This window comes from Polistes fuscatus, unplaced genomic scaffold, assembly GCF_010416935.1.
Source record: "Polistes fuscatus isolate 324 unplaced genomic scaffold, CU_Pfus_HIC Scaffold12, whole genome shotgun sequence".
Lineage (NCBI taxonomy): Eukaryota > Metazoa > Arthropoda > Insecta > Hymenoptera > Vespidae > Polistes > Polistes fuscatus.
The window spans coordinates 3,038,156-3,063,893 of record NW_025113020.1 but is presented as its reverse complement, the minus strand read 5'-3'; the positions used below and the strand labels follow the sequence as shown (position 1 = coordinate 3,063,893).

At 31.3% G+C, this 25,738-nt stretch overlaps 4 protein-coding genes across 4 annotated transcripts; 3 read left to right on the top strand and 1 right to left on the bottom strand.

Moving 5' to 3' along the window:
- Positions 1 to 13,039: 13,039 nt before the first annotated feature.
- Positions 13,040 to 13,693, top strand: LOC122513171. Its single transcript, XM_043629443.1, has one exon. The coding sequence runs from the start codon at positions 13,040 to 13,042 to the stop codon at positions 13,691 to 13,693; it is 654 nt and encodes a 217-aa protein (XP_043485378.1).
- A 2,147-nt stretch (positions 13,694 to 15,840) lies between these two features.
- Positions 15,841 to 16,884, bottom strand: LOC122513170 (serine-rich adhesin for platelets-like). Its single transcript, XM_043629442.1, has 2 exons — positions 16,768 to 16,884; positions 15,841 to 16,671 (listed from the first exon to the last, which is right to left on the bottom strand). Exons 1-2 carry the CDS (start codon positions 16,882 to 16,884, stop codon positions 15,841 to 15,843), a joined length of 948 nt encoding a protein of 315 aa, XP_043485377.1.
- Positions 16,885 to 18,709: 1,825 nt separating this feature from the next.
- LOC122513169 (craniofacial development protein 2-like) lies at positions 18,710 to 19,753 on the top strand. Its single transcript, XM_043629441.1, has one exon. It carries the CDS (start codon positions 18,710 to 18,712, stop codon positions 19,751 to 19,753), a length of 1,044 nt encoding a protein of 347 aa, XP_043485376.1.
- A 954-nt stretch (positions 19,754 to 20,707) lies between these two features.
- On the top strand, positions 20,708 to 21,406 carry LOC122513168. The gene has a single exon (XM_043629440.1). It carries the CDS (start codon positions 20,708 to 20,710, stop codon positions 21,404 to 21,406), a length of 699 nt encoding a protein of 232 aa, XP_043485375.1.
- The last annotated feature ends 4,332 nt before the right edge of the window (positions 21,407 to 25,738 follow it).

Genomic DNA, 25,738 nt, shown 5'->3' with positions numbered 1-25,738 from the left:
TTTAGGGTTTGATTTGAATTTGTAAATTAGTAATAGTTGAGAAAAAAAAATAAGAGATTCTTATTGGGGTCAGATATATAATATTCTTTATAATAACAAATTACCGAGAACGTATTTTTAATAGCAATATTGGTTTAAGCTTTATATTTAAAAAATTTAACTCTTGTTAAAGAAATTTTTTAAATATTTGCCTATAACCTAAAATAAATAGTGTGAATTAACTAAAATTGACTGTATTGGAAAATGTAACTTTTTATAAAAGAATTTGTAAAAAGACTTTCGTTGTAGAAATTCTTAAGTACTTGTAAATTCTTTCATCTTTTACTTACTAATTAATAATGTAGAAAATAAATACTTTTTACTTTTTACATTCAAACTGTACCAATAATTTTTTCCCCAACTGTATGTAATTGAGCATTGTGGCTCTTATCCCATAAAATGGTCATAAATATCTTTAAATTTATGAAAAAGTGACATCATCAGAAGAATAATGCAACCATTGACTGTGTTCCTCATTCAGATGAGTATAATATTATATAAATTCTTTATTCTATTTATTAGTTTTTTCGATTACGAAAAATGGTAATCTTTATTCACAAAAAAATAATGAAATAAAAAACAATTTTCTCTTCAATGAAAACATACTTTTTGTTTTTATTTTTATGTAGGGAGTGATCAATCAAAAAACTCTTTTAAGGTTTTTTAATTAATAGAAGGGTTGGTCATGGTAATGAAGAGATGCTACGGACGGATAACGTTACGGACGGATTTCAAAACGACGATTGTAAATATGATATCATCAAAAATTTATAAAAAGTGAAACCGTTGAAGGAACGTCAAACATTCGAAAATAAGTACCTACTAATTTAAATCGATACTGCTTATAAACATCAGGCCTATTATTATATCGAGATATGTTTATCATAGCAGCTAAGTTCCAGTCCTTCCCTGCTTCTTTCTAAATCATTATTTCATTTTAGTAGCCAAAAAACTTGCTTTTAGAATTATTCAAAGCAAAGATTTTTCAAATATCTAAGCCAATTATGTCATCAGATTGATTCCAGAAAACCCTAAAAATCTTCAATTAGAAATGAAAGAAATTTGCTTTGCAAAAAATGGAAATTAGACAGGATTTAATGTTTAAATTGCTATCATTATTGCGATTGTATGTTAAAATATACTACAAAATTTCTTCTAATAAAAAATAAACAATCCTCTTATCTCTCAAAAATATATTCAGTGAAACTCGATATTTTTGATGAATTCTTTTCGTTAACTATATACTGAAACGTTTTTAGAAACAGGAGTTTTATTTACTGTAAAGGGAAAAAACGATTGTTAAAGATGATGATAGATCTTCTTTTGGATGCAAGGATTAAAGGGCGTTACTATTTAGATAACAGTTTGTCAGGATTAATAGTTAAGAGTACACATATATTTAATCATACATAAAATCACTTAAACATAAGGCTTCAAAATAACATAATCATAAACGTAAGAAAACATAAAGCTTAAAAGACGTAACACATAAGACATAAGAACTAATAATCACTCAATAAGAACACATAACACTTCAACATAATACGACCACTTAATATCTCGACATAATACCATAAGACTTCTTAATACTTAATCATAATACATAACTCCAGTGCAATCATAATACTTTTCGAAGCGCAATCATAAGACTAACCCTCTTTCTTATGCATCGGTCCTATCGCCGACGGAGGGGGAAAGGGTACGCAAGGCGGTCCTAGTCCATTTTCCGATCCATTATTGGTCATCAACCGTCTTTCTTCCAAATCTACGTAACACCCCAGAGGGGGAGTGCGTACAAAGCGTTCTCGTAATCTCCACAGTCTAAACCACCAGACGTTACTTGATCGGAAATAAATATTATATTCCTTTCTTAACACTAGAACTACCAGACCAGTCAAAATGACTGGTCGCGCAACTTCATTAATTCCCACCTCACGTTACATTTTTTTCTCAAAATTATATGATGACTTTTCTAGATATAAGGAATGGTTTGTAAAAATAATTTTTATTTTTTTATAACTTAAACAGAATTCGAATAAATTTTGGCATTTGCTACTTCTACCAATACCAGTCATTTTGACTGATACTTCTTAAATTCGACATAAATCTGAAAATATCTGTTTTTTGAAATCAACACCGTCGATTAGATATTTAGACAAATGTATTATTCTTTGTTGTAATATTTTCTCTCATGTTACTGCTTATCTGGCGATAATACATAGTGATATAATCGTTGCCGTAGTGTATCGAAATAATAGAATCGATGTAGTTTTACGCGATCATTCTTTATTTCATAGTCGTGGGAATAGCATCTATTTTTTAGTTATATAGCGATTTTTTGTAATCCATAAAAAATGGCAAAACGTATAAAAACCTCTGATTTGCTGCGAAAAATAAACAATATTTCAATGGAAGCTTCTGATATCGAGGATGAAGAAAGTGACCAAGAAGATATTGAACCAGTTTATAGTGGTAATAATGATGAGTTTAATGAGTTTGAAGTGCCACGCTTGTTGGCACTATACGTGGCAACAAAAGAGAATTGCCAAAAATTTGTAAAATAAAGAAGGATACTATGACTCGTTTTTCATCGCTACTCTATAAATCAAATAATATTACCCTTACAATTTATAAAAGTAAACCGAAAAAGAAAGTTTTTATATTGAGTTCTAAACATAAATGTATCAAAATTGGTAAAAGTAATAAAAAGTTACCCGAGACGGTTGAATTTTATAATAAAACTAAATTTGGAGTGGACATTACAGACCAAATGGCAAAAAAATATAGCGTAAAATCCGGATCTAGAAGATGGCCGCTCCAAGTATTTTATAACATTTTAGATTTAGCTGGCATAAATTCCTGGATCTTATATAGGGAAACCATAGGTGAGAAAATATCTAGACAAGACTTCTTGTTTCAACTAGCAAATGAACTTGCCATTGAATATGTACAATCAAAAATCAAGCAACAAGAAACTACTGCTCCAAGTACATCAACGAGTTCACCTTCTTCACGTAAATGGTGTCAAATAGGGTTCTGCAATAGTAATAAGACTAGTGTCATTTGTAATTTATGTAAAAAATATGTTTGCAAACAATGCACTACAAAGATAAATTACTTTTGTAAGAAATGTGACGAATAATAATCAGGTAAATAACAATCATTTTAATATTTTATATCAAAAATAATTAATAATAATTTTTTTTTCTATTTCAGATTCTATTACATTTTTAATAAAAAAATACTTCTTATATTTACTTTATTGTATGTTTATTTTCTTCTTTGTGTTTCTAAAAGTTCTATTTATACTTGTTAGTATCATTAAAAATGTTGTTATTATATTTAAATTATTATATTTTAAAAAATTGTCATCATATAGATGTATTTCCATACCCTTATATTCATTCTATATGATAATCTAAAACAAAACAATAAAAAAATTCTTCTGTTTTTACGATTATAAATGACCAGTCATTTTGACTGGTCTTGGTAGAAGTAGCAATGTTTTTTTTTCCGGTAGTTCTAGTGTTAAGAGGACCCTTTCTAACGAATTCTACAGTTCCATAAGTTTTCCATAATTTTTTAAAATATAATAATTTAAATATAATAACAACATTTTTAATGATACTAACAAGTATAAATAGAACTTTTAGAAACACAAAGAAGAAAATAAACATACAATAAAGTAAATATAAGAAGTATTTTTTATTAAAAATGTAATAGAATCTGAAATAGAAAAAAAAAATTATTAATTATTTTTGATATAAAATATTAAAATGATTGTTATTTACCTGATTATTATTCGTCACATTTCTTACAAAAGTAATTTATCTTTGTAGTGCATTGTTTGCAAACATATTTTTTACATAAATTACAAATGACACTAGTCTTATTACTATTGCAGAACCCTATTTGACACCATTTACGTGAAGAAGGTGAACTCGTTGATGTACTTGGAGCAGTAGTTTCTTGTTGCTTGATTTTTGATTGTACATATTCAATGGCAAGTTCATTTGCTAGTTGAAACAAGAAGTCTTGTCTAGATATTTTCTCACCTATGGTTTCCCTATATAAGATCCAGGAATTTATGCCAGCTAAATCTAAAATGTTATAAAATACTTGGAGCGGCCATCTTCTAGATCCGGATTTTACGCTATATTTTTTTGCCATTTGGTCTGTAATGTCCACTCCAAATTTAGTTTTATTATAAAATTCAACCGTCTCGGGTAACTTTTTATTACTTTTACCAATTTTGATACATTTATGTTTAGAACTCAATATAAAAACTTTCTTTTTCGGTTTACTTTTATAAATTGTAAGGGTAATATTATTTGATTTATAGAGTAGCGATGAAAAACGAGTCATAGTATCCTTCTTTATTTTACAAATTTTTGGCAATTCTCTTTTGTTGCCACGTATAGTGCCAACAAGCGTGGCACTTCAAACTCATCAAACTCATCATTATTACCACTATAAACTGGTTCAATATCTTCTTGGTCACTTTCTTCATCCTCGATATCAGAAGCTTCCATTGAAATATTGTTTATTTTTCGCAGCAAATCAGAGGTTTTTATACGTTTTGCCATTTTTTATGGATTACAAAAAATCGCTATATAACTAAAAAATAGATGCTATTCCCACGACTATGAAATAAAGAATGATCGCGTAAAACTACATCGATTCTATTATTTCGATACACTACGGCAACGATTATATCACTATGTATTATCGCCAGATAAGCAGTAACATGAGAGAAAATATTACAACAAAGAATAATACATTTGTCTAAATATCTAATCGACGGTGTTGATTTCAAAAAACAGATATTTTCAGATTTATGTCGAATTTAAGAAGTATCAGTCAAAATGACTGGTATTGGTAGAAGTAGCAAATGCCAAAATTTATTCGAATTCTGTTTAAGTTATAAAAAAATAAAAATTATTTTTACAAACCATTCCTTATATCTAGAAAAGTCATCATATAATTTTGAGAAAAAAATGTAACGTGAGGTGGGAATTAATGAAGTTGCGCGACCAGTCATTTTGACTGGTCTGGTAGTTCTAGTGTTAAGAAAGGAATATAATATTTATTTCCGATCAAGTAACGTCTGGTGGTTTAGACTGTGGAGATTACGAGAACGCTTTGTACGCACTCCCCCTCTGGGGTGTTACGTAGATTTGGAAGAAAGACGGTTGATGACCAATAATGGATCGGAAAATGGACTAGGACCGCCTTGCGTACCCTTTCCCCCTCCGTCGGCGATAGGACCGATGCATAAGAAAGAGGGTTAGTCTTATGATTGCGCTTCGAAAAGTATTATGATTGCACTGGAGTTATGTATTATGATTAAGTATTAAGAAGTCTTATGGTATTATGTCGAGATATTAAGTGGTCGTATTATGTTGAAGTGTTATGTGTTCTTATTGAGTGATTATTAGTTCTTATGTCTTATGTGTTACGTCTTTTAAGCTTTATGTTTTCTTACGTTTATGATTATGTTATTTTGAAGCCTTATGTTTAAGTGATTTTATGTATGATTAAATATATGTGTACTCTTAACTATTAATCCTGACAAACTGTTATCTAAATAGTAACGCCCTTTAATCCTTGCATCCAGAAGAAGATCTATCATCATCATTCTCAATCGTTTTTTCCCTTTACAGTAAATAAAACTCCTATTTCTAAAAACGTTTCAGTATATAGTTACCGAATAGAATTCATCAAAAATTTCGAGTTTCATTGAATATATTTTTGAGAGATAAGAGAATTGTTTATTTTTTATTAGAAGAAATTTTGTAGTATATTTTAACATACAATCGCAATAATGATAGCAATTTAAACATTAAATCCTGTCTAATTTCCATTTTTTGCAAAGCAAATTTCTTTCATTTCTAATTGAAGATTTTTAGGGTTTTTTGGAATCAATCTGATGACATAATTGGCTTAGATATTTGAAAAATCTTTGCTTTGAATAATTCTAAAAGCAAGTTTTCTGGCTACTAAAATGAAATAATGATTTAGAAAGAAGCAGGGAAGGACTGGAACTAAGCTGCTATGATAAACATTTCTCGATATAATAATAGGCCTGATGTTTATAAGCAGTATCGATTTAAATTAGTAGGTACTTATTTTCGAATGTTTGACGTTCCTTCAACGGTTTCACTTTTTATAAATTTTTGATGATATCATATTTACAATCGTCGTTTTGAAATCCGTCCGTAACGTTATCCGTCCGTAGCATTTTTTCATTACCATGAACAACCCTTCTATTAATTAAAAGACCTTAAAAGAGTTTTTTGATTGATCACTCCCTACATAAAAATAAAAACAAAAAGTATGTTTTCATTAAAGAGAAAATTGTTTTTTATTTCATTATTTTTTTGTGAATAACGATTAACATTTTTCGTAATCGAAAAAACTAATAAATAGAAAAAAGAATTTATATAATATTATACTCATCTGAATGAGGAACACAGTCAATGGTTGCATTATTCTTCTGATGATTTCACTTTTTCATAAATTTAAAAATATTTATGACCTTTTTATGGGATGAGAGCCACAATGCTCAATTACATACAGTTGGGGACAAAATTATTGGTACAGTTTGAATGTAAAAAGTAAAAAGTATTTATTTTCTACATTATAAATTAGTAAGTAAAAGATGAAAGAATTTACAAGTACTTAAGAATTTCTACAACGAAAGTCTTTATACAAACTCTTTTTTATAAAAAGTTACATTTTCCAATATAGTCAATTTTAGTTAATTCAAACTATTTATTTTAGGTTATAGGCAAATATTTAAAAAATTTCTTTCACAAGAGTTAAATTTTTTAAATATAAAGCTTAAACCAATATAGCTAATAAAAATACGTTCTCGGTAATTTGTTATTATAAAAAATATTATATCTGACCCCAATAAGAATCTCTTATTTTTTTTTCTCAACTATTACTAATTTACAAATTCAAATCAAACCCTAAAAATATCTCGAATTAAAAATAGTCTATTATTAAAACTTTTACAAACAACGCTGATCATTGAAAGCGTTTTTATATAAAGTTTTAAGTTTAAGATAGCATTGAAAGCTTGAAATGCGATTCTGTTATGCCATTCCTATTATAGAATAAAGTAATAAAAAATACGAAAATTAAGTGTTTAAGAAACAATTATTTTCCTTATAAATTTTACTACTGAATTTCTAAACCCCTTAATCAAATGAAAATGATTACTGTGTTAGTAGACCTCCTATTTTTAAAAATATTTCAGTATATAATTTTCGAAAAGAATTCTTCAATCATTTCGAATTTCACCGAATATATTTTTAAGAAATGAGGATGGATTTTTCTTTATTGAAAGAAATTGGTTAATATAGTTTACCATAACAATCGCATTAATAAAAACAATTTACACATAATCCTGTGAAAATATTGTTTTAATCCTAGCAAATTTCTTTTATTTCTAATTCAACATTTTTAGGGTTTTCAAGAATAAATCTGATGAAATATTTGACTTAGATATTTGTCCAAGCTCTGCTTTGAAAAATTCTAAAAGCAAGTATTCTTTCTACTAATAAGAGATAAATATTAAGAATGGAGCGGGAAGGGACTGGTACTCAGCCGCTATGATAAACTTTTCTCAATACAATAATATACTTGATGTTTATAAACAGTTTCGATTCAAGTAAGTATTTACTTATTTTCGAATGTATGACATTAGCCAACGGTGACACTTATTTATAAATTTTTGATATTATCATATTCAGAAACGTTCTTTTGTAATCCGCCCGTATCATTACAAGTATTTCTTCATTACCAGGAACGCAATTTCTGTCAATTAAAAGACCAAAAAAGAATTTTCTGATAGTCCAGTCACTAAAAAAAAATAAAAACAAAAATTATGTTTTCATTGAAGAAGAAATTGTTTTTTGTTTCATTATTTTTTGTGAATAACGATTACCATTTTTCGTACTCCTCTTAAAGACGTTTAATTTGAATAACGACTTTATATGTATCCGTTATAAACATAATTCCCTAAACGTATAATATTCAAAACATAAACATTAAACTTTCTCAATAAAGTACAGGATTGCTGTTTTCAAAGAAAGGCATATTTTTCTTGCATACTCTTTATTTTTATCCTGACTTACGTATTTTATTAAGCAGAGATAGTTTGCACTTATATATTTTATGCCACAATTTTGTTGGTTTTAAATACCCTTTGTATTCGTTGGAAATTTCATCATGTAGGATACTTTTAGTATTTAATTATCTTTCGATAAAAAATTACATTTATTTAAGATTTTCTTACTCATTTTTATATGCTTATTGGTGGTTGGCTTAGAGTTCATTTAATTTAATTCATTTTTTTGTCAAAGAAGTGTTTTTTCTCTAATCTTACATCACAATTTGATTAATTATTTATCTTCGTGAAATGTCAACTATTAAAAATTATATTGATTTAAAATTTTTTTATTGTACTTGGTTTGTTTAATGTATGTTGTTTTCTGGAGTTCATTTAACTTAATATCTACTTGTCGAAGTACCGGTACTTGTCGAAGCACTGGTAATTGTCCAAGCACCGGTATTTGTCGAAGCACCGGTACTGGTCGAAGAACCGCCGGTTCTTCTTTGAATATCAATGGCTTTTTGTACCATATGTTCGAAATCTAGGGTATTATTATTTTGAAGATGCAGAGCTGCGTCACGATTTCTTAATCCGGCTATAAACGTTTTTATTAACACAGTATCATTAGCATATTTGTACTTACATTCTTTATATATATCATGTAATTTCTCAGCATACATTTCTATTGTTTCGCTGCTACGTTGTTTTCGCGCATGGAATTTATTTCTGATCTTTATTAGTTCATATCTTATTATATAATATTTATTTAACGCTTTTACTACCTCTTTGTACGGAAGACGTCTAGGATCTTGAGGATGCAATTTTTTCTTTAGAAATTGAAATATTTTAAGTTCTAACATCGTACAAAAAAATTCACTTTTTCTATTATTAGGTACATTGAGTCTTGTTACTATTCGCAAAAATTTTTCTTCCCATAACGGAAAATTATACGTTTTTGGATCGTAAAACCATAACGTTTTAAGAGCTTGAGATACGTAACATTTCATTACTTCATCCTCTGATGACATTTTAAAAACAAATACAAGCTTTTCTAATTCTTATAGTCCGCAAAAAGATAACTTATTAGAAATTATCAGTTTAATCTTCGGTTTAACTTTCACCAATAAACACTACACACTGTTTGTAGTATATTTTAAAAGAATTTTTTTTTTTGAATATCGTCAATATTATATGATTTTTATATTAATTTTTATGTTTAATTGTGAGTAAAGAAACTTCTTGTCGTAATATATATTAAAAATTATGTTTAATAGAAAAGGAGTAAAAAATCTTAACTGATTCTTCAACAGTTCATCAGTTTCTGATCGACTAACTATTTAAATTTTATTGATATAGGGTAGGAGTGGTAGAAGTTAGATTGGCAACTTCCTACATTAATCCTTGTCAAGGATAATAATATGCCCGCTAATGAATAGAATAAACAATAAATTATTTATTATACAAATTTAAAAGTAATAATCGTTAACAAAAGAAACAAAACTAAGTAAAAAAATAAAATAAACTTGATAGCTTGATATAAGATTCTATAATGTTATTCTTAAAAAAGTATCCGGTAATATAAAATACGAAGATTCAGTGTTTAGGAGACAATAATTATTTCTCTTATGTATTTTACTAGAAATTTACAAAAACCTACATAAAATAAAAAGATTTCTGTTTAAATAAAACTTCTATTTCTAAAAACGTTCAGTATAAAATTAACAAAAAGAATTCATCAAAAATTTCGAAATTCTCTGAATATATTTTGAAGAAATAAGAGGATGGCTTATTTTTTATTTTAAGAGACTTAGTAATATAATTCACTATAACAATCACATTAACAAAAGCAATTTGCACATTAAATCGTGTCGAAATATAGTTTTAAGATATGTAAATTTGTTGCGTCAAAATTTGTTGAACGATGCACCGGCAAAACGCAACTTGACGACTTCGTTGCTTGTAGATTCAAGATTTTTAGCAATGATGTTTGCGTGACCTTTCTCGTTATTCTGTAGCATAGTTCGAAGCTAATGCGAATTTCAAAAGTCTTTCTTTTTGATGTTGACTGAATCGATGAATGTTTGTCGAAAGCTCTCGTGCTGTTGTTTCATGGGTTATTGTGGGAGAAGATTTCTAGTTTGATTGGATAAAAGCGGCAAATTCTTTCGCGTAGTCCATCGATGTAAAAAGTTAACGTTTTTTAGTGAATGTTTCAGTGGAAAAACCTTACAACAGGAAAGGACTAAGTTTGAAGAGAAGGATTTCGTTTTCCCTTGGTAGGAACGCATGTCTTAATCAGCACGTGGACAACACTTGAAAGATCTATCTGCCGAAGGGTTCGTTGTACCGATATTTCTCGAGTAATTTATGGGTTTGTTTGCCAGTTAAATATCCTTCACAAATAAGCTATGATGTTTCTTCTGCATCTTCGAGTACTACTCTTACGATATAAATTAATATCGAAAACTTTGTTATCCGATTCATCCCTAACGTTGCAATATTACGCAACAGTAGGAGTTGGAATGGTAAGATTTTTAACTCCCTACATTAGTCTTTCTCAAATATAATAATATACGAATAACTAGAATAAGGAATTTATGTAATATTATACTATTTTGAATGAGTAACACGCCTACATGATCGTGTGGGTCATGTTGCCGGTCCCAAGCCCGGATAAAGGAGGACGGTTGTTAAATTAGGTAAGCTACCTGCCTGACGTAAAATAAAGCACAAGCTCGAATAAACCACAACGCGCCTCGGAATAGGACGGATACACTGATGACGACCCATGCTAAAAAACGGATAACGAATTGGAAAAGAAAAAACATTACCAGGATGGCCTCTTGGAATGTAAAATCCCTTAATAACAAAGAACAAGAAATTCTACAAGAACTTGAAAATCAGAAAATAGACATTTCTGCACTCCAAGAAACGAAGAAGAAAAGCAAGGGCCAAAGAATATACGGTGAATATATTGTGATATACAGCGGCGTTGAAAAGAGCGAACGAGCTAAGGAGAGTGTCGCCATTGCCTTACATAAAAGATACATCAACCAGATCGAAAGCTGTCAACACATATCATCACGAATTGTACTGCTCAAGTTGCTGACTGATTCGTCCCCACTAAACATCTTGTCCATTTATGCACCAGACGAGAATAAAGCGAAACAGAAACGTGAAGACTTCTACAAAGAACTTGAACGTATCATTGAATCACTACCCCCGAGGGAACGAGTAGTAACTTTAGGGGACTTTAACGCTCGCTTTGGTCACCAACCGATCCCCGGCATAATGCAGAGATTTAATGAGCAAACACTGAATGAGAACGGAAAACTCATGATAGACTTCTGCTCCCTAAATGGATTTAGAATCACAAACACATTTTTCAACCACAAAGAGCAACACAAGTAAACTTTTAGCAACACACGGGGTCAGCGCTCAACCATTGATTATATCTTAACCAATAGTTATATACCATCATCTGAAATCTTGGATGTGAGAACACTTAACTCAGCCGACGTTGGAAGCGACCACAGTCTACTTCTTGGTAAATTTAGAATCAAATGCCACCACAAAAGAAAAGATCAAAGTCACGTAACAAACGAAGAAACAATAAAGATAGATACCTTCTGGGATACAACAACACGAGAATTATACAAAAGACGTTTAACAGAAAAAATCGAACTGAACCCAGCTGATAATCGTGACGAAGTAAACACTATATGGCTGAAACTAAAAACAAACATAAAAAGCGCGGCCATAGAGGCATTGGGAACCAAGAAATGTAAAAAACGAGGCGTCGCGAAAAATAAAACTCCATGGTTCTGCGAAGAGATAAAAGAACAATGTAAGAAGAAAAAACAAGCCTACCTTAAATATCTAACAACTAGAACTGCCGAGTCTTACAACGCATACAAAAACATCAGGAACGAAACTGGTACGCTAGTTAGAAGAATGAAGGACATAAACTGGGAAAAGTTCTCAAAACAACTAAAGAAGGACTTTTACGGTCTACAAAAACAAATGTGGAGATTCATTAGAAACCAGAAGAAAGAAATTACGGAATTAATACCAGTAAGCCAAATTGATAAGGAAACATGGACCGCATATCTAAAAGACCTATACAAGGATGACCAACTTAACACAACACAAGGTGTCCCAGATATCATGATAAATAATAACATCTCTATCGACGAAGCTGACATGAGAAAAGCACTATATGGATTGAAAAAAAGGAAGAGCCCTGGTCAAGACGGCATCGCAAATGAACTCCTCAAATACGGTGGAGAAAGATTGGTTCAGGAGTTGACTATTCTCACACAAAGGATCCTCGAACAACAAAAAATTCCGGACGAATGGAGAACAAGCATAATGATTTTACTCTTTAAAAAAGGAGATAAAAAACAGCCCGGGAACTATAGAGGAATAAATCTGCTATGCACTATCTTGAAGTTAGTCACTAAAGTAATCTGAAATCTTATCAGTGAAAGGATAACACTAGCTGACGAGCAACAAGGGTTCAGACCTGGACGATCATGTACAGATGCAGCATTCGTCGTCAGACAAATAACGGAAAAGTCGATAGAATATAATAAACCGGCGTTCTTCTGCTTTATAGACCTAAAAAAAGCGTTCGATAGGATACGACTAACTGATGTGGTTCATCTCCTCTATAACAGACAAATACCAAACAACATCATAAAAACAATAGAAGATATATACCAGAACAACAACATACAGGCAAAGATAGATAACGAACTAACAGAACCCATAACACTGGGAAGAGGCATTAGACAGGGAGACTCTCTGTGCCCGCTACTATTCAATATTATCATGGATGAAATTATAAAAAAAGTCTGTAGACAGAGAGGTTATAGGATGGGAGATAAAGAACTGAAAATCATATGCTATGCAGACGACGCAGTTTTAATAGCGGAAAATGAAGACGATCTGCAGAGACTTCTACATGAGTTCAACACAATGGCTCAATCTCTTGGGATGGTAATATCTACATCCAAAACTAAGTGCATGACCACATTCAAGATACCCCTTAGATGTAAATTGGTGGTTGATGGGAGCATTATACAACAAGTGATGAAGTTTGACTACTTAGGCAAAGAAATTTCCAGCTTTAGAGAAATAGAAACGAAAGTAAGAACACAAGTGGTTAAGGCAACAAGAGCTGCGGCACAACTCAATGACACCATATTCCGCAACAAACATCTCAGAATAGACACAAAAAGCCGTATTTACAAGGCCACTATAAGACCCATACTAACATATGCGGCGGAAACAAGACCCGAGACATCTAAAACCCGCCAGTTGATGGAGGCAGCGGAAATGAAAATAATCCGGAGAATAACCGGAAAATCTCTATGGGATAGACAAAGAAGTAAAGCCCTCAGAAGAACATGCCAAATCGACAACATCAATGATTGGGTATTGGGGAGGAAAATTCAGTGGAACGATCACATAACCCGAATGACAGGGGACCGAATTGTGAAGATCGCTAGGGATAGATCACCACTATGAAAACGAGGCCCAGGAAGACTACGAAAACGATGGGCGGACGATATACCTACAAGAAGCGAGTTGCGATGAAGAACAGGCAATATGCCTATTTGGACGCTGGAAGAAGAAGAAGAAGAATGAGTAACACAGTCAATAGTTGCATTCTTCTTGTGATGATGTCAATTTTTCATAAATTTAAAGATATTTATGACCTTCTTATGGGAGGAGGGACAAAATTATTCGTATAGTTTTAATGTTAAAAGAAAAAACCATTTATTTTCTACATTATTATTTAGTATGTAACAGATGAAAGAATTTACAAGTACTTAAGTATTTCTACAATAAAAGTCTTTTTACAAATTCTTTTATAATAAAAGTTACATTTCCAATAAAGTCAAATTTAGTTAATGCACACTATTTATTATAGGTAATATGCACATATTTAAAAAATATCTTTAATAAAAAAAAATTTTTTAAATAAAAAGCTTAAACCGATATTACTTTAAAAATACGTTCTTGGTAATTTGTTATTATAAAGAATATTATATATTTGCCTCTAATAAGAATCTCTTATTTATCTTCAAACTATTTTTAATTTACAACTTCAATACAAACCCTAAAATTATCTCGAATAAAAAATAGTCTATTCATAAAACTTTTAAAAATAACGCTCATCATTGAAAGCGAATTTATATAAAAGTTTTAAGTTTAAGATAACATTAAAAGCTTGATATAGGATTCTGATATGTCATTCCTATTATAGAATAAAGTAATAAAAAATACGAAAATTAAATTTTTAAGAAAAGATGACTATTTTCCTTTTAAATTTTACTACTGAATTTCTAAACACATTAATCAAATGCAAAAGATTACTGTGTGAATAAATCTCTTATTTTTAATAATATTTCAGTATATAATTTTCGAAAACAATTTTTTAATGGTTTCGAATATCTCTGAATATATTTTTAAGAAATAAGAGGATGGATTTTTCTTTATTGAAAGAAATTGGTTAATATAGTTTATCATAACAATCGTATTAATAAAAGCAATTTGCACATTAAATCCTATCAAAATGATGTTTTAAGCTAAGCAAATTTCTTTCATTTCTAATTGAACATTTTTAGGGTTTTGAAGAATAAGTCTGATGTAATAATTGACTTAGATAATTGCACAAGCTCTGCTTTAAAAAATTCTAACAGCAAGTATTTTTGCTACTAATAAGAGATAAATATTAAGAATGGAGCGGGAAGGGACTGGTACTCAGCCGCTATGATAAACTTTTCTCAATACAATAATATACTTGATGTTTATAAACAGTTTCGATTCAAGTAAGTATTTACTTATTTTCGAATGTATGACATTAGCCAACGGTGACACTTATTTATAAATTTTTGATATTATCATATTCAGAAACGTTCTTTTGTAATCCGTCCGTATCATTACAAATATTTCTTCATTACCATGAACGCAATTTCTGTCAATTAAAAGACCAAAAAAGAATTTTCTGATAGTCCAGTCACTAAAAAAAAATAAAAACAAAAATTATGTTTTCATTAAAGAAGAAATTGTATTTTGTTTCATTATTTTTTTGTGAATAACGATTACCATTTTTCGTACTCCTCTTCAAGACGTTTAATTTGAATAACGACTTTATATGTATCCGTTATAAACATAATTCCCTAAACGTATAATATTCAAAACATAAACATTAAACTTTCTCAATAAAGTACAGGATTGCTGTTTTCAAAGAAAGGCATATTTTTCTTGCATACTCTTTATTTTTATCCTGACTTACGTATTTTATTATGCAGAGATAGTTTGCACTTATATATTTTATGTCACAATTTTGTTGGTTTTGAATATCCTTTGTACTCGTTGGAAATTTCATCATGTTGGATACTTTTAGTATTTAATTATCTTTCGATAAAAAATTACATTTATTTAAGATTTTCTTACTCATTTTTATATGCTTATTGGTGGTTGGCTTAGAGTTCATTTAATGTAATTCATTTTTTCGTCAAAGAAGTGTTTTTTCTCTATTATTACATCACAATTTGATTAATTATTTATCTTCGTGAAATGTCAATAATTAAATATTACAATGATTTAAAATTTTCTTATTGTGCTTGGTATGTTTAATGTATGTTGGTTTCTCGAGTTCATTGAATTTAATCTCTTCTTGTCGAAGGACCGGCACTGGTCGAAAGACCGGCACTGGTCGAAGCACCGGTTCTGGTCGAAGCACCGGTACTGGACGAAGCACCGGTACTGGTCGAAGGACCAGTTCTGGTCAAAGCACGGGTCCTTGACGAAGGACCGGTTCTGGTCGAAGCACCGGTACTGGTCGAAGCAACGGTCCTTGTCGAAGGATCGGTTCTAGTCGAAGCACGGGTTCTTGCAAAAGTACCGGTTCTGGTCGAAGCAACGGTTCTGGTCGAAGCACCGGTACTTGTCGAAGCACCGGTACTGGTCGTAGGACCGGCTCTGGTCGAAGGACCGGGACTGGTGTAAGCACCAGTACTGGTGGAAGGACCGGCACTGGTCGAAGGACCGGCACTGGTCGAAGGCCTGGGACTGGTGTAAGCATCAGTACTTGTCGAAGTAGCGGTACTGGACCAAGCATCGGTACTTGACGAAGAACTGGTAATTGTCCAAGCACTGGTACTTGTCGAAGCACCGATACTTGCCTCATATTCAATGGCTTGTTCTACCATATCTTCGAATTCTAGGGTATTTTTTTTATCAAGGGTATAAGCTGTGTTACGATTTTTTAATCCTTCTAGGAACTTTCTTATTAACGCAGAATCATGAACATATTTGTACTTACACCCTCTATATAAATGTTCTAATTTCTTAGCATACATTTCTGTTGTTTCGCCGTCACGTTGTTTTCGCGCATTGTATTTTTTTCTGTTCTTTAATATTTCAGCTTCTTCTACAATATATTTATTTAACGCTTCTTCTACCTCTTTGTACGGAAGAACTTTAGGATCACGAGGCTTTAATTTTTTTCTTAGAGTATTTAATATTTTAAGTTCTAACATCGAACAAAAAAATTCACTTTTCTTACTTTTAGGTACATTGAGTCTTCTTACTACTTGCAAAAATTGTTTTTTCCAAGAAGTATAACTAGTCTTTTTTGGATCGTAAAACCATAACGTTTCCAGAGCTTGAGATACATAATTTTTCATTTCTTCATCGCCTGATGACATTTTAAAAACAAATACAAGCTTTTCAAATTCTTATAGTCCGCAAAGTAATAACTTATTAGAAATTATCAGTTTAATCTTCGGTTTAACTTTCACCAATAAACACTGCAAACTGTTCGTAGTATATTTCAAAAAAAATTTGTTTTTTGTAAAACGTTAATATTATATATTTTTTATATTAATTTTTATATTTAATTATGAGTAAAGAAACTTTTTGTCGTGATATATATTAAAAATTTTGTTTAAACTGTATTATGTTTAATAGAAAAGGAGTAGAAAATTTTAACTGATATCTCAACAGTTCATCAGTTTCTGATCGACTAACTATTTAAACTTTATTGACTTTAGATACGAGTGGGAAAAGTTAGATTAGCAACTCCCCACTTTAATCCTTGTCAAAGGTAATAATATGCCCGCTAATGAATAGAATAAACATTAAACTATATATATTATACAAATTTAAATTTAATAATAGTTAACGAAAAAAGAAAATTTTAATAGAAAATAAGATAAGTTTGATAGCTTGATATAAGATTCTAAAATGTTATTCCTAATAAAAGTATTTTGTAATATAAAGCATGAAGACTCAGTGTTGTGGAGAAAATCATTATTTCTCTTATGTACTTTACTAGAAATTTCTAATAACCTACATAAAATAAAAAGATTTTTGTGTAAATAAAACTCCTATTTCTAAAAACGTTTAGTATAAAATTAACGAAAAGAATTCATCAAAAATTTCGAAATTCACTGAATATATTTTGAAGAAATAAGAGGATGGCTTATTTTTTATTTTAAGAGACTCAGTAGTATAATTTACCATAACAATCACATTAACAAAAGCAATTTGCACATTAAATCGTGTCGAAATATTGTTTTAAGCTAAGCAAATTTGTTGCGTCAAAATTTGTTAAACGATGCACCGGCAATACGCAACTTGACGACTTCGTTGCTTGTAGATTCGAGATTTTTGGCTATGATGTTTGCGTGACCTTTCTCGTTGTTCCGTAGCATAGTCCGAAGCTAATGCGATTTTCAAAAGTCTTTCTTTTTGATGTTGACTGAATCGATGAATGCTTGTCGAAAGCTCTCGTGCTGTTGTTTCAAAGGTTATTGTGGGAGAAGATTTCTTGTTTGATTGGATAAAAGCGGCAAATTCTTTCGCGTAGTCCATCGATGTAAAAAGTTAACGTTTTTTAGTGAATGTTTCAGTGGAAAAACCTTACAACAGGAAAGGACTAAGTTTGAAGAGAAGGATTTCGTTTTCCCTTGGTAGGAATGAATGTCTTAATCAGCACGTGGACAACACTTGAAAGATCTATCTGCCGAAGTGTTCGTTGTACCGATATTTCTCGAGAAATTTATGGGTTTGTTTGCCAGTTAAATATCCTTCACAAATAAGCTATGATGTTTCTTCTGCATATTCGAGTGCTACTCTTACGATATAAATTAATATCGAAAACTTTGTTATCCGATTTATCCCTAACGTTGCAATATTACGCAACAGTAGGAGTTGGAATGGTAAGATTTTTAACTCCCTACATTAGTCTTTCTCAAAGATAATAATATACGAATAACTAGAATAAGGAATTTATGTAATATTATACTATTTTGAATGAGTAACACGCTTACATGATCGTGAGGGTCATGTTGCCGGTCCCAAGCCCGGATAAAGGAAGACGGTTGTTAAATTAGGTAAGCTACCTGCCTGACGTAAAATAAAGCACAAGCTCGAAGAAACCACAACGCGCCTCGGAATAGGACGGATACACTGATGACGACCCATGCTAGAAAACGGATAACGAATTGGAAAAGAAAAAACATTACCAGGATGGCCTCTTGGAATGTAAAATCCCTTAATAACAAAGAACTAGAAATTCTACAAGAACTTGAAAATCAGAAAATAGACATTGCTGCACTCCAAGAAACGAAGAAGAAAAGCAAGGGCCAAAGAATATACGGTGAATATATTGTGATATACAGCGGCGTTGAAAAGAGCGAACGAGCTAAGGAGAGTGTCGCCATTGCCTTACATAAAAGATACATCAACCAGATCGAAAGCTGTCAACACATATCATCACGAATTGTACTGCTCAAGTTGCTGACTGATTCGTCCCCACTAAATATCTTGTCCATTTATGCACCAGACGAGAATAAAGCGAAGCAGAAACGTGAAGACTTCTACAAAGAACTTGAACGTATCATTGAATCACTACCCCCGAGGGAACGAGTAGTAATTTTAGGAGACTTTAACGCTCGCATTGGTCACCAACCGATCCCCGACATAATGCAGAGATTTAATGAGCAAACACTGAATGAGAACGGAAAACTCATGATAGACTTCTGCTCCCTAAATGGATTTAGAATCACAAACACATTTTTCAACCACAAAGAGCAACACAAGTACACTTTTAGCAACACACGGGGTCAACGCTCAACCATTGATTATATCTTAACCAATAGTTATATACCATCATCTGAAATCTTGGATGTGAGAACACTTAACTCAGCCGACGTTGGAAGCGACCACAGTCTACTTCTTGGTAAATTTAGAATCAAATGCCACCACAAAAGAAAAGATCAAAGTCACGTAACAAACGAAGAAACAATAAAGATAGATACCTTCTGGGATACAACAACACGAGAATTATACAAAAGACGTTTAAGAGAAAAAATCGAACTGAACCCAGCTGATAATCGTGACGAAGTAAACACTATATGGCTGAAACTAAAAACAAACATAAAAAGCGCGGCCATAGAGGCATTGGGAACCAAGAAATGTAAAAAACGAGGCGTCGCAAAAAATAAAACTCCATGGTTCTGCGAAGAGATAAAAGAACAATGTAAGAAGAAAAAACAAGCCTACCTTAAATAACTAACAACTAGAACTGCCGAGTCTTACAACGCATACAAAAACATCAGGAACGAAACTGGTACGCTTGTTAGAAGAATGAAGGACATAAACTGGGAAAAGTTCTCAAAACAACTAAAGAAGGACTTTTACGGTCTACAAAAACAAATGTGGAGATTCATTAGAAACCAGAAGAAAGAAATTACGGAATTAATACCAGTAAGCCAAATTGATAAGGAAACATGGACCGCATATCTAAAAGACCTATACAAGGATGACCAACTTAACACAACACAAGGTGTCCCAGATATCATGATAAATAATAACATCTCTATCGACGAAGCTGACATGAGAAAAGCACTATATGGATTGAAAAAAAGGAAGAGCCCTGGTCAAGACGGCATCGCAAATGAACTCCTCAAATACGGTGGAGAAAGATTGGTTCAGGAGTTGACTATTCTCACACAAAGGATCCTCGAACAACAAAAAATTCCGGACGAATGGAGAACAAGCATAATGATTTTACTCTTTAAAAAAGGAGATAAAAAACAGCCCGGGAACTATAGAGGAATAAATCTGCTATGCACTATCTTGAAGTTAGTCACTAAAGTAATCTGAAATCTTATCAGTGAAAGGATAACACTAGCTGACGAGCAACAAGGGTTCAGACCTGGACGATCATGTACAGATGCAGCATTCGTCGTCAGACAAATAACGGAAAAGTCGATAGAATATAATAAACCGGCGTTCTTCTGCTTTATAGACCTAAAAAAAGCGTTCGATAGGATACGACTAACTGATGTGGTTCATCTCCTCTATAACAGACAAATACCAAACAACATCATAAAAACAATAGAAGATATATACCAGAACAACAACATACAGGCAAAGATAGATAACGAACTAACAGAACCCATAACACTGGGAAGAGGCATTAGACAGGGAGACTCACTGTGCCCGCTACTATTCAATATTATCATGGATGAAATTACAAAAAAGGTCTGTAAACAGAGAGGTTATAGGATGGGAGATAAAGAACTGAAAATCATATGCTATGCAGACGACGCAGTTTTAATAGCGGAAAATGAAGACGATCTGCAGAGACTTCTACATGAGTTCAACACAATGGCTCAATTTCTTGGGATGGTAATATCTACAACCAAAACTAAGTGCATGACCACATCCAAGATACCCCTTAGATGTAAATTGGTGGTTGATGGGAGCATTATACAACAAGTGATGAAGTTTGACTACTTAGGCATAGAAATTTCCAGCTTTAGAGAAATAGAAACGAAAGTAAGAACACAAGTGGTTAAGGCAACAAGAGCTGCGGCACAACTCAATGACACCATATTCCGCAACAAACATCTCAGAATAGACACAAAAAGCCGTATTTACAAGGCCACTATAAGACCCATACTAACATATGCGGCGGAAACAAGACCCGAGACATCTAAAACCCGCCAGTTGATGGAGGCAGCGGAAATGAAAATAATCCGGAGAATAACCGGAAAATCTCTATGGGATAGACAAAGAAGTGAAGCCCTCAGAAGAACATGCCAAATCGACAACATCAATGATTGGGTATTGGGGAGGAAAATTCAGTGGAACGATCACATAACCCGAATGACAGGGGACCGAATTGTGAAGATCGCTAGGGATAGATCACCACTATGAAAACGAGGCCCAGGAAGACTACGAAAACGATGGGCGGACGATATACCTACAAGAAGCGAGTTGCGATGAAGAACAGGCAATATGTCTATTTGGACGCTGGAAGAAGAAGAAGAAGAATGAGTAACACAAACAATAGTTGCATTCTTCTTGTGATGATGTCAATTTTTCATAAATTTAAAGATATTTATGACCTTCTTATGGGAGGAGGGACAAAATTATTCGTATAGTTTTAATGTTAAAAGAAACAACTATTTATTTTCTACATTATTATTTAGTATGTAACAGATGAAAGAATTTACAAGTACTTAAGTATTTCTACAATAAAAGTCTTTTTACAAATTCTTTTATAATAAAAGTTACATTTCCAATAAAGTCAAATTTAGTTAATGCACACTATTTATTATAGGTAATATGCACATATTTAAAAAAATCTTTAATAAAAAAAATTTTTTTAAATAAAAAGCTTAAACCGATATTACTTATAAAAATACGTTCTTGGTAATTTGTTATTATAAAGAATATTATATATTTGCCTCTAATAAGAATCTCTTATTTTTCTTCAAACTATTTTTAATTTACAACTTCAATACAAACCCTAAAATTATCTCGAATTAAAAATAGTCTATTCATAAAACTTTTAAAAATAACGCTCATCATTGAAAGCGAATTTATATAAAAGTTTTAAGTTTAAGATAACATTGAAAGCTTGACATACGATTCTGATATGTCATTCCTATTATAGAATAAAGTAATAAAAAATACGAAAATTAAATTTTTAAGAAAAGATGACTGTTTTCCTTTTAAATTTTACTACTGAATTTCTAAACACATTAACCAAATGCAAAAGATTACTGTGTGAATAGATCTCTTATTTTTAATAATATTTCAGTATATAATGTTCGAAAACAATTTTTTAATGGTTTCGAATATCTCTGAATATATTTTTAAGAAATAAGAGGATGGATTTTTCTTTATTGAAAGAAATTGGTTAATATAGTTTACCATAACAATCGTATTAATAAAAGCAATTTGCACATTAAATCCTATCAAAATGATGTTTTAAGCTAAGCAAATTTCTTTCATTTCTAATTGAACATTTTTAGGGTTTTGAAGAATAAGTTTGATGTAATAATTGACTTAGATAATTGCACAAGCTCTGCTTTAAAAAATTCTAACAGCAAGTATTTTTGCTACTAATAAGAGATAAATATTAAGAATGGAGCGGGAAGGGACTTGTACTTAGCCGCTATGATAAACTTTTCTCAATACAATAACATACCTGATGTTCATAAACAGTTTTGATTCAAATTAGTAGTTACTTATTTTCGAATGTTTGATGTTCCTTCAACAATGACACTCGTTTATAAATTTTTGATATTATCATATTCAGAAAAGTTCTTTTGTAATCCGTCCATATCATTATAAGTATTTCTTCCTTACCATAAACGCATTTTCTGTCATTTAAAATACCAAAAAGGAATTTTCTTATAGTCCAGTAACTATATAAAAATAAAAACAACAATTATGTTTTCATTGAAGAGGAAATTGTTTTATGTTTCATTATTTTTTAGTGAATAACAATTACCATTTTTCGTACTCCTCTTAAAGACGTTTATTTTGAATAACGACTTTAGATGTATCCGTTATAAACATAATTCCCTAAAGATTTAATATTCAAAACGTAAACATTAAACTTTCTCCATAACTTACAGGATTGCTGTTTTCTAAGAAAGGCATATTTTTCTTGCATGCCCTTTTTTTTTATCCTGCCTTCCGTATTTTATTAAGCAGAGATAGTTTGCACTTATATATTTTATACCACAAATTTGATGGTTTTGAATACCCTTTGTACTAGTAGGAAATTTCGTCATGTAGGATACTTTTAGTAATTAATTATCTTCCTGCAATTCAGACGATAAAAAATTACATTTATTTAAGATTTTCTTACTCATTTTTATATGCTTATTGGTGGTTTGCTTAGAGTTCATTTAATTTCATTCGAGTACTTGTCAAGGAAGTGTTTTTTCTTTAATGTTACATCACACTTTAATTAATTATTTATCTTCTTGAAATGTAAAGTATTAAAAATTACAGTGACTTAAAATTTTCTTATTCTTCTTGATTTGTTTAATGTATTATATTTTGCTGGAGTTCATTTAATTTAATCTTTACTGGTCGAAGCACCGGTTCTGGTCGAAGCACCGGTACTGGACGAAGCACCGGTACTGGTCGAAGGACCAGTTCTGGTCAAAGCACGGGTCCTTGACGAAGGACCGGTTCTGGTCGAAGCACCGCTACTGGTCGAAGCAACGGTCCTTGTCGAAGGATCGGTTCTAGTCGAAGCACGGGTTCTTGCCGAAGGACCGGTTCTGGTCGAAGCACCGGTACTGGTCGTAGGACCGGCTCTGGTCGAAGGACCGGGACTGGTCGAAGGACCGGCACTGGTCGAAGGCCTGGGACTGGTGTAAGCATCAGTACTTGTCGAAGTAGCGGTACTGGACGAAGCATCGGTACTTGACGAAGAACTGGTAATTGTCCAAGCAATGGTACTTGTCGAAGCACCGATACTTGCCTCATATTCAATGGCTCGTTCTACCATATTTTCGAATTCTACGGTATTTTTTTTATCAAGGGTATAAGCTGTGTTACGATTTTTTAATCCTTCTAGGAACTTTTTTACTAACACAGAATCATGAACATATTTGTACTTACACCCTCTATATAAATGTTCTAATTTCTTAGCATACATTTCTATTGTTTCGCCGTCACGTTGTTTTCGCGCATTGAATTTTTTTCTGTTCTTTTTTATTTCAGCTTTTTTTACAATATATTTATTTAACGCTTCTTCTACCTCTTTGTACGGAAGAACTGTAGGATCACGAGGCTTTAATTTTTTTCTTAGAGTATTTAATATTTTAAGTTCTAACATCGAACAAAAAAATTCACTTTTCTTACTTTTAGGTACATTGAGTCTTCTTACTATTTGCAAAAATTTTTTTTTCCAAGAAGTAAAACTAGTCTTTTTTGGATCGTAAAACCATAACGTTTCCAGAGCTTGAGATACATAATTTTTCATTTCTTCATCGCCTGATGACATTTTAAAAACAAATACAAGCTTTTCAAATTCTTATAGTCCGCAAAGTAATAACTTATTAGAAATTATCAGTTTAATCTTCGGTTTAACTTTCACCAATAAACACTGCAAACTGTTCGTAGTATATTTCAAAAAAAATTTTTTTTTTGTAAAACGTCAATATTATATATTTTTCATATTAATTTTTATATTTAATTATGAGTAAAGAAACTTTTTGTCGTGATATATATTAAAAATTTTGTTTAAACTGTATTATGTTTAATAGAAAAGGAGTAGAAAATCTTAACTGATATCTCAACAGTTCATCAGTTTCTGATCGACTAACTATTTAAACTTTATTGACTTTAGATACGAGTGGGAAAAGTTAGATTAGCAACTCCCCACTTTAATCCTTGTCAAAGGTAATAATATGCCCGCTAATGAATAGAATAAACATTAAACTATATATATTATACAAATTTAAATTTAAAAATAGTTAACGAAAAAAGAAAATTTTAATAGAAAGTAAGATAAGTTTGATAGCTTGATATAAGATTCTAAAATGTTATTCCTAATAAAAGTATTCTGTAATATAAAGCATGAAGACTCAGTTTTGTGGAGAAAATCATTATTTCTCTTATATACTTTACTAGAAATTTCTAATAACCTACATAAAATAAAAAGATTTTTGTGTAAACGAAACTCCTATTTCTAAAAACGTTTAGTATAAAATTAACGAAAAGAATTCATCAAAAATTTCGAAATTCACTGAATATATTTTCAAGAAATAAGAGGATGGCTTATTTTTTATTTTAAGAGACTCAGTAGTAAAATTTACCATAACAATCACATTAACAAAAGCAATTTGCACATTAAATCGTGTCGAAATATTGTTTTAAGCTAAGCAAATTTGTTTCGTCAAAATTTGTTAAACGATGCACCGGCAATACGCAACTTGACGACTTCGTTGCTTGTAGATTCGAGATTTTTGGCTATGATGTTTGCGTGACCTTTCTCGTTGTTCTGTAGCATAGTCCGAAGCTAATGCGATTTTCAAAAGTCTTTCTTTTTGATGTTGACTGAATCGATGAATGCTTGTCGAAAGCTCTCGTGCTGTTGTTTCAAAGGTTATTGTGGGAGAAGATTTCTTGTTTGATTGGATAAAAGCGGCAAATTCTTTCGCGTAGTCCATCGATGTAAAAAGTTAACGTTTTTTAGTGAATGTTTCAGTGGAAAAACCTTACAACAGGAAAGGACTA